This window comes from Nylanderia fulva, unplaced genomic scaffold (assembly GCF_048542155.1).
Source record: "Nylanderia fulva isolate GAGA-0341 unplaced genomic scaffold, ASM4854215v1 Scaffold245, whole genome shotgun sequence".
Lineage (NCBI taxonomy): Eukaryota > Metazoa > Arthropoda > Insecta > Hymenoptera > Formicidae > Nylanderia > Nylanderia fulva.
This window is the reverse complement of record NW_028190309.1, coordinates 54,482-65,477: the sequence shown is the minus strand read 5'-3', so window position 1 is coordinate 65,477 and position 10,996 is coordinate 54,482. Positions and strand designations below refer to the sequence as shown.

At 38.4% G+C, this 10,996-nt stretch overlaps 1 protein-coding gene across 1 annotated transcript; it reads right to left on the bottom strand.

Moving 5' to 3' along the window:
* Positions 1-4,864: 4,864 nt before the first annotated feature.
* On the bottom strand, positions 4,865-6,383 carry LOC146723016 (uncharacterized; the record flags this gene model as incomplete). Its single annotated transcript, XM_085483343.1, is given in 2 exon segments — positions 4,865-5,968; positions 5,970-6,383. Coding segments are annotated over 2 exon segments (1,518 nt in total), but the record flags the coding sequence as incomplete, so codon positions are not given.
* Positions 6,384-10,996: the final 4,613 nt, after the last annotated feature.

The following is a 10,996-nucleotide window of genomic DNA, read 5'->3' as shown; positions in this document are numbered from 1 at the left end:
GACGGATGGAGATACGTTTGGCTTCCGGAAATGTTCAGCGTAGCCATCCAGGATACTGCGTTGTGCCACGTAAAGATTTTCAGTATCTCCATGCAACTCCGACTTGAAGTATTCGCTGTCACTAAACTTCTCTTTCAGAGCCGCGCGAATGAGATCATGCTGGGCCTCAAATTTCGTCCACAGCTGATCTAGGATCCTGATGCGTGTGGATACGGCACTGGCGGTGATGTTGGTCGTGCCCAGCTTCTTCAAGTATTCCACGGAGCGTGAAATACGGACTTGGACCTCACGTTGGCAATCGATCAAGGTGTTCACATCCATGTCGAACTACGAGCTCACTGACCGCACCAAGAGACACGTTCACAAACTTGCGGATGCCGGCACGATGTATACGGCTCGAAGGACCAAAAATATGTTCACGAACGCGCTGCTTGAGCAAAGGATCGCGCTGCACGAAAGGATGAGTCACCTTTTTGTATTAAATTGACTTTAATATTTTAAAACAATTAGAAAACGAACACTTTAACAAACTTTTACAATCTTAATTAATTTACAGAGAAAATCGAACTCAAATCAATGTGCGGAATAGCGGCGGTCGTCAACGAATTTTGCGGTGTATCTGATAAGCGGTTTGCGATATGTTTTCACGGCGGAAAAGCGATAAAGCCGTGATTTCGGGTGCGAGCTCTCTTTTATGGGTTTCCGCAAAAGACCCACCTTTTCGGGAAGCGCCAATAATTTTGCGTCTTTTTAAAGTTGCGCGAGGTGACCTGAGTGTATTACGCGTAATTGGCCGCTGTCAAAATTGACAGAACCACGGCTGTTAGAAAGCATGCGCGAGCTGGCGATCACGATGATTATTGGCGAAACGAGGCGCCCGTGAGAAGCCGCGCATGCTCAATAAAATATAATTATTCGGCAGAACGGTTGCGACACCGTTAATTGTTTATATTTCGAGCGTGTTTTTGTACGACAGGATAATTTATGTCGCGATATGTTTTCAAAAAAAAAACATATAAAAACGATATGCCTGTTGACTTGCGATCGGAAGCGAATATTCTAGAATATTCTATTTAAGATATAATATTTTATTACATGTAGTTTCTATTATGCGTTTCAAACAGCTACTCTTCTCTTCTCTTTCATTTTCATCGCATTGCAGGCGTTGATAGGCATCTTGCCACTCGGCGTAATAAAATAAAATTCTCTCGAATCGAGTATCGGACACGTCGGACAAATAACGAAGAAATGTTTTCACGAAAATCGTTTTTCCACATCCCGTAGGTCCGCAGACGATCGACGTCCAAGGATGTTTCCAGCGTACATCCATTTCCCCAAAATGAACGCGATATTCACCGTTTACGTACAATCTCGTAAATGAAAGAAAGTCTAATCCGGCGCGTTCTTAAAAACAAAAAATTAGCGTAAAGAGCGTCCGTGTATTTAAATTTTAATATTACTCATAGTATGAAATGAGTTACGGCGGAAAAAGCTTATTCGCGCACCGGGGGTTAACCCGCGGCGGTCGCATGCTCGTGCTAGCGAATAGCGCCGATCAGCTGACGAGCGCCGATCAGCTGATGAGCGCCTGGTTAGCTCGCAACTACCGATCAGCTGATGAGCGCCTGGTTAGCGCACCGCTACCGATCAGCTGACGAGCGCTACGTTGCGCTGCCCACAATCAGCTTTTAATCAAATGTTCTCGTTGGTGTGTATGTCTTGCGATAGCGGACGTATGTGAGTTCGGCATGAATATATTTGAATATATAAAAATTGTACGTAACAAGAATTTTTTAAAAATTAAATATTTTATGTTAAAGTTTTTCAGACAAAAAAAAATTATATTAAAAATTTTTGTTAAAAAATTTAATATTTCACTAAATAAAAATGATTTCACTTAAAAGGTTAATTATTATTATTAAAACTAGGATGGAGAAACAATATTTTTTATTAAAATATATAAATTTTATTACTGAACAATATTTTTTATTAAAAATATAAATTTTTGTATTTATATTTACAAAGTATTTTTTTCTTATTACTAATATTTACATCTTCTAACTTTAGTTAAACTATTCCTTATCCTTTCTAATATAAAAATAAAATTAAAACTACGGGTATTTTAAAACTCCGATTTATAAAATATAGTATAAAGTATAATATTTTATAATATTTGATGAATTACGTTTTACTTTTACAATATTTACACTTTTATATAATATTTGCATTTCTATGCAAGTGGCGGAAAACGCACGCGTATCTCCAAAGATAGAAGAGTGTGAAGAGGAGAGCAATGTCATTGTTTCGGTAAATAACCGTAAGGAAGAGAATATCGATTTTTGATAAATCTTCGTTTTAATAACACAGGCTTGCATATTTTTGTTTCGTCACGCGTTATTATATCGTGAAATGCGGTTCGCCGAATGGCTTTAAAACGAAGATTTATCGATGTCCCAGGAATCGCCTCTTCAACCTGTTCTCCGAGCGCTTTCTCTTCCCGTTCCTCTTCTTCTTCTTCTTCTTCTCTTTCTTTACGCAACAATAAATCTTTAATACTATTAAAATTAACTAAACGCGAGTTTTCAAAATTCAAGGTTATACCCTTTACTTTGCAAACTTCGCGTGTGAGTCCTTCGGGTGTACGGACCACATATGCGTAAAATTTCGGACCACCGGATACGAACGACTCGATGTAACTACCTTGTCCGTAGCTAGCGAGTTCATCCGTCATGTCGCCTAAAAAATTACCCGTATGCGGTTCGTATTCCTGCGGATCTCCGCGACTTACATAAATACAGGAATCCGTGTCGTAATATAAAACGCGCTTGTCTAATTTTTCTAAATAATCATACAATTTTAATCGCGCTTGAGCCGTCGTGTAAGCCGCTATTATAACATTAGTAAGAGGCGAAGGTACGATCGCCTCTTCTCGTAGTCGAAACGAAACATATATCACCTCATCGTTTACAGGCAATATATCGGTTATTTCATGTTGAGGACTAGTGGCAAACTCATTAATCGTTCTTGTGTTTTGACAATCACGGTATTCGGCAAGTTTGCACGTTGACCAAATTTACCCCAAAAAGAATTCAAGCATAATTTAGCCACCGAGCGTAAACCGGAATTGTGTGCAATGTTATCTTTTTCAAGAACGATTCCTTCTACTTCCTCATACTCACGGATGAAACGCTCTTTAGCAACGTTATCGACATAGTTGCTCGGCCATCCGCTAGCTTCTTGCTTTAATTGTAGAAATGTATTGATGTATTCCGTAAATAGACCCCCTTGTCGCGTACCGGTTTCGTAACGAGTGATGTTATACTGCCAAATCTCACTAACCCCTGTCACGGAATATCCTTTCTCGATTGCTTTTCGTAATTCGCACGATATCCATGTACCTTCGAATTCGCGTTCGTGAGCTTCATGAGTACACGCAATCTGAGAAAATGTTTCGCAGCAACTACGACATAACGCAAATAATAATTTACCCTGCACGCGATAGGGTAATACAGGATGAAAGAGATCGCGGGGAGGAAGTACTTTACATCGCACGACCCCCTCGACTGAATCGAAATTATATCCCGGTGATAATCCGATTAATTCCTCGCATTCCTCACCTACGTATATTGTCGGATGACCAATCGGAAAATCACCGGTCTTCAACACAAACGGATACAGAGAACATACATCCACGTAACGTATCTTTCCGATATTTCCTGTGCGTCCGCCGTAAAATGAGTCTCGGGGATCGAGCGGTTTGACGTCTATCATTTGATGTCGATGTAGATATTCGCGCATCTCGACTATTTTCATTCATCTCGCGATCAAAGTCGCATTCCCATTTCTCAATCACCCTATATCCGCGCTTACGAAGACGAAATGTCGTTGCAACGGTGTGTTCGTAGCGTGAATCACATGTATCTGTACGATCTGTCGAAAGCAGTCTATCGCGATTTACCCGAAAACATCTTGGACAACCATGCCAAAAACAACCGTGAAACTGTAATACGTAATATTGAGTTACGTTATTTTCTACCGACTCGTAGTATCCATCGACTAGCGTACCATCGCGTAATCGATATTCTCGAGCGCGACCGCCATGGATAATATGATGAGCGAGCTCCCGCTCTTTCCATATCAACCATTGCAGGGCTTTACGCGAGTGAATATTCGCATGTCTGTATCCCCCCATTGGAATGATACCGATCTCTCTTTCGCGTAAAAAGTTTTTTCTAAATAATCGCATACACGTTGAGGCGATGGTTGTGCATTCCTCGAATGGACACACGTTTCCACGCTCTAAGAATATTTTTCTAAAAGCCATACACGCTCGTCTAAGGATATCTACATCGTTACGACAATAAAGCAATATTTCACGTTGAAAATCAAACACATAGTTCGCGCGCGTCATCTCGGAGTGCCACGCGAGAAATTTTTCGCGTTCTTTCATCTGCATAGAATCGGGTGAAATAATATTGAACACCGGGTAACGCTCCGACATAAGACTGATTATCGATAGTATTGAATAAATGTGGAAAAATGCCTTTATTCGTACCTTCTGTCAGTCCAAAAGCTTTAGGTAATTCGGATAAACGCATCGGCATGTAATTGATACTATCGATAAATTTCGTATGACCTAGCGTTAATACAACTATTTTCGTACCGTTTAAAATGACTCGAGGCTCTAAGACATGGTTTTCCACGATATATTTAAAATAAATTGCGCGTCGAATGATTTCGCGTTATGCGCGATGCAAATTATTTGTTTAAAATATTTTGTCGGCCGCGTTACGAAATCTACAAATTCCTGCACAGGGTTGCGACAAAATATAAATTCGCGAATACCACACCAGCGACATCGCACCTACACTTCATCTATTTCTGCACACTCCTCGCAAATTTGTTGAGCGACGCAGAGCGTAGGTACGTGAATTTTTACATTTGTGCTACCTTGGAGCGTTTCGTCTTGCCTCGTCTCAAAGTCATAAAACACGAATGCGACCCGGCTTTCTACGCGTTCGCGAGTCTGATTAATCGAACCTTCGGCGTCATCGTCGTCGTCGTTTCTCCGCTGTTGTTGTTCGCTATTTCCATACGCGTGTTCGGAAGTGCTCGGATCGGGACGATTATCGCCATGCCGACGAAGGGGAAGCATGTAACAAAGATGATTCAAAGGTTGAAGAGAACGACACGTAGCGCAATAAGCCGTGTCGCATTCGTGTTGATTATTTCTTTGAATCAAACGTCCGCAATCTTCGCAAAATCGTATAGTTTCACAAACACTCCGACGTGATTTACCATCGTATGATTTTACCGCGCGATGACGCTTCAAGCAGGCATGATTGAAAAATTCACGTCTACAATTATCGCACCTAGTACGATCCGCGAATGATTGCTCGCACGGCGGCTCTCCGTTACATCGCGGACAATTATTAGAGCATCGATGCTCTCTCACATCGGAGCGGTAACTTAAATTACACGGGATACAATATCCCCGCCCGCCTGCTGCTGCATTTAAATTTAAAATTACATCGAAATGTTTATTATTTAAACTGTATAATAGATTTAGACGAGTTTTTATTTCCCGCTGCAAAGTGGTTAGAAATGCGTTTCCATCGAATAGCGGATTACCCCCTCGACCAAAAGTATCGTCGTTATATATTATTATCGCGACATTTTCGCTCGCGAGATATTGCTGAAAACGCTCGATTTCATCAATTCCACACCCTTCCTCCGGAATCGTGACACCGGCATTCCTCGTAAGTTGCAACGCAAACTCGCGCTGTAACACCGAGTTTTGTCTTCTCACCGCATTCCATTTCGCGTGTAACTCTCCCGTGCGTAAATTTCCACGCTCGTTAAAAATTAGAGCCGATACAAGCGCGCGAGGAAGACATAAATTATCGGAATTGGAAATTGTTAAAATCGAGCGTTTAGCAATAACATCGTGCGTAAACCTGTTACGGCCGCCGACCAATGGGAGGGGTGACTTTAAAAATCCGAATGTTAAATTCTTGCGCTATATCGTGTCCTCCGCAGCTTTGCGCTAACGAGCTTACGAGTTCCCAAATATTTTCGTAAGTCAAATCTCGCAAAGGTCGGAACGATATACCTGCGGGGCCGCGGGTTAAACTTGCGGAATCGAAAGATATGCCGACGTAATCCCTCGGTTCGCACGAATGCAACGCGTACTCGTGAAGTTTGCGAAACGCATTTTCTAACCACTCATACACGTTTGCTCCTTCGGGTATCGGACGAATACGGAAACTAATTTCCCGTCCTTCTACACCAAAAGTTCTAAAGCGACGCACGTTTTCCGCCAACATTATTAAATATCTAAAACTACCATCAGGCTCTTGATTCGCTATTTCTTCCTCCGCTTCTTCTTCTTCTTCCTCTTGTCCACTAGCAGCCTCTAAATGTCGCTCTTCGTCGGAAGTTTCCTCAGCGGAGCGGGTTTGGGAATCTTCTTGTTGTATTCTGACGTTCCTTCCCCCACCACTCTGCACTGTGAGAAATAAAAATTATATTAACAAAATAAAATATTTAATAAAATATTACTCTCTTACGTTTGAATTTTTATTAATAATGTAAAAATGTTGTTATTAATAATAATTATGTTAAGTTCACTTACGTTTTAATATTCTTTTACCGGGGTGTTTGTATCACGCTGCGAGGGTTAATACTCCGGTGAATATGAAATTTCGGGCGCGATGTTAGGAGAGAAAGAAATTCCTATTAAAATTTTATTTTAATTAAAATAAACAAAAAATTTAAACGTAGAAGAAGATTAAGTATAAAATATGAAATTATTACCTTCCTCACCCATCGCCCCGCTATTTTCTTCTTCTTCTTCTTCTTCTACAGAAAACGTGGCGTTGTTATTTTCACCTTCCACTTCTTCTTCATCTCCCGTTTGTTCTTCTCGATCTTCCGGCTCTTCTTCTTCATCTTCCGTTTGCTCTATTTCTTCTTCTTCCAACTCTTCATCTTTCTCTTCCTCCTCCTCCTCCTCCTCCACAACTTCCTCCTCCAGCTCCTCTTCATCTTCCGAAATCGTGTTTATTTCCTCGTCGATTTCCTCCCCCAGTTCTCGCTCCTCTACGACCACGTTTTCATTCGCCGCGTCATCTAATATTCATCGGTCATATATTATTAGTATTTCACATAATTAAAAAATCTTTTGTGTTGATATATAGCACTGTAGTATTTTTCTTACTTACTTTCAAGCGGAGTAAATATGGCCGCCTTATCGAACGGACTTACTTCGCGAACCCGCACCTCTTCCGCGTCGTTATCACTTTCGGCTAAATCAATAACCGGATGTTCCAGCTCCGGCGTTAACACGATGCGTGCACGGCCTGGAACGTATATTATTTTTATTAAAAAATTTCCTGTTTAATATAATGTTTTCTAGCAGCGCGATATAATTCATGATGTTAAAAACTTACGCGAAGGTCCGGCGAAGAATCCGCTCGTCGTCTTCTATTTAACCTTAATCTAAGTGATACGGGGCGATTCTCTAGTACGCGCAACCGGTTTCCTGTAACGCGTGCGACAGGGCGTACGAAAGCTAAAGTTTTAGCGATTTAAATAAATAATTGGGGTAGTTTTAATTAATTTTTATTTATAATTAAGTGTAAAAAAAAAATAAAAACTTACCATTATTATCTTCTCCCCGGAGAACTCGATGAAAATGTAGGAGGAGATATTCTATGTGACCTGCTGCGTCATTTTCTTTCTCACCACCAAAATAGTATCGCGACTCGATCACCTCACCCGCGATAATCACTAATTCGCGAAAAACACTAAAATGTCCTAGTCGGAATAATACCGCTAGCACAGCGTTTGGACATTCCCCCGCGAATTTTCCAAAAATATTGAAGCATTTGTCTTCACTCGCGCATGTTAATTCATATATATGCTTGGAAAAATTTTTTCCGCATAAACTCTGCGCTAGTGATAGACAAATTTCAATTACTTTTTTCAAACTCATTATTTGAAATTTAATAGTACACTTGCGTCGAATACGTGAGTACGTGAGAGACAAAATTAAAAAATGTAGCTAGCTAACTTAACTCCGAGAGCCGTATTTATACGTTTATGGAAATCAAAATGAGGGATTTTCAGGTAACTTTTTCGATTTATTTTATCTTTTTTATCTTTTTTCTCATAGCCGTGTATTTTTACCCATGTTTTATATATATATGGTAATATTTACTTAGATACAGAAAATATTTAATCTAGGACGTTATTTACTTAGTTACAAAAAGTTTATAGAAATCAAGATGAGGAATTTTCAAGTATCTTTTCTCGATAGCGATAGGAATTTTATATTTTCTCTGAAGTCAGATTTAAAATTATATCATTTATATTGTTTAAAAAATTTCCCTTCCACATTAATAATTATATCGTTTATATTGTTTAAAAAATTCCCCTCCCACATAATTTTTATTATACTACGCATGCATTTTCTCCCTATCGCTTTATTGTTTAAAAAATTCCCCTTCCACATTAAAAATTATATTATTTATATTGTTTAAAAAATCCCTTCCTCATAATTTTTATTTATCTACGCATACATTTTCTCCCTACCACTTTTCTATTTTATCTTCCTTCTTATAAATTTTCTTGAAAATCTTCGCTCACTCGTCTTTCATCGTCCGGACTTTCAATTTCGTTAGTAAAAAAGTTTGTTAGTAAAAAGTTCTCGATTTTTCGATTTTTGCGTGTCTTTGATTGTTATATCTTTGATTTTCTACGCGGTAGCAACTACCATGAACAATCTTAAGAAAATCGAGCAACAACCACGTATGTTGCTGTCAACAACATACGGATTGAATTCATCCTACACGAAGAAAATTCAAGTGGGTCTTATGACGGAAGACAACGTCGAACTGGATTTTCTGCTTGTTGTTAAATTAACATCTCACGGAGCTGTAGGAATTTGCTTCGACATGGAATCGTGGCAAAAATTTCAAGAAAACATGAAAACGATGTCGAGCTACTTAAACGGTGATAAAATTAATTTGAGCTCGATCATCTTTAACAAGATAATTGTAAATTTCACTACCGCATATGGTGCTAGAGCCATACTAATAACATATCGTGAAAACGAGCAAGAAGATCTTTCTTCCGAGACTGTGGAGGATACGAACGAAAACGGACCGAAGGCGAAGAAACGTAAAACTTACAACATTGCGATAGTCATGCAGAGAACGACTTTTCAAGGTGTAGAAAATATAGTTGATTGTGTGAACGCTAATTTAAATCGTCTAAATTTTATTTCAACTAATGTCAACGAATGTGCTCGATATTTAATTAACGAAATACAGTTAAATCTTCCTGTCAACGGTAGCATTAATAACAGTATCGTGAAACTCACGATCAGAGGTAACAATAAGGAAATAGAACGTAATGTACGTACCCAACTGAAAGATTTAACATTTCTCGATGTATACTTTGAGATAACATTTTTAGAAATAATTTCACTTTATTTCGAACAAATTGTACATACAATTATATCAAAACGTAAATTTTAATAATTATTCGACGAATATTTTCTTGAAATGTTTGTGAATAATTTTGTTCTGTAAAAATATTTTAAATATAAATCATATTTGTACTTTTAAAACCATTGTTCAATTTTCTTTCACTTCCTCTTTCCAGAAATTTCCTCAACATCCATGTTTCTGTTTACCTTCATTAAGCAGCGAGTTATTTTAAAATAAAATTTTATCCGACATCTTTTCAACAATAAGCATTCTTTCTAATCTACGATGATGCATTATTTTTTTATCGTGACACGAGTCGAAATGCTCGCCAGTACAAATATTTGCGTGTTCTTTTTTTATTACCCTACGGCATTGTCAGTTACTACCTGCCACCGATCCCCGGTCGAACGCATGACGCTTTTCTTGGTCAAAATGTTTTTACCCCACCCCGTTTAATATCGACCATTTGATTCGACGAGCTATCCTTGCCATACGTATACCCTAACTGTTTTTACCCCACCCCGTCCAATATCGACCATTTGATTCGACGAGCTATCCTTGCCATACGTATACCCGTACCCACATACCGTACCCTACGCAACTTTAGCTTAAATACCTCATCTAATCCTTAGACTAGTAAGATCTCGTTTAGCTCAACATACTAGGACCCTGCTCGGAAACACGAAGGCCCCAGGTTCAAATCCAGAGGAAATCAGAAAAAATAAAAAAAAAATAAAAAAAATTCTCATCCCCACCTTTCGGGGCCAGTCGCCATTTTTTTTTCCCCAACACCCTCTCCCCCTACACCCACACTCGGAAAAACCAGACGCCGGTGGTGGGGGAAAGATAAGATAAGACTCGGCGCCAGACGGGTCGGTGGTGGGGGTTTGTTATGACGGGCCATAGTGCCCACTATACTACTCTTATTGTAAATATTTAAAGTATTTAAAATATGTTATTTATTACTTTAAATATGTAAAATATTTATATTTTTAAAATCAAATTGTCTCTTCGTAAAGAAAATAATTTTGTTAAAATTTATGGAATAGGATGATATCTTTTTAAGGTTTGTAAAAATGACATTTTTTTGCCGTCAATTAATTGCACATTTTCCATTGACAAAACCGAAAGATATGGAGGTTTATCTTCAGGTACTTGCATTTTTCCTATTATTTTAATTGGTGAGCCGTAAGTGAAATTATCTTCAAATTCTCCATTACATGTTATTAAAACAGACAGTTTATAATAACCATCTGTAATCGCTCCGATGTAAAAATTATTATTAGATAATTTTTGCAAAAATCATTTTTATATGATGTTCTATTTCTGAAAATAAAATTAAAATATTTTAGATAATAATTAATTCATATAATTAGGAATTTGAATGAAAACAAATATACAGAATGTTTCAGAATTGATAGTTGAAATGAAAGAAGCATATTCTACTAAAACTTAAATTAAATTTTTTTGATTATGTTAGTCAACACAAAATAATAATAACA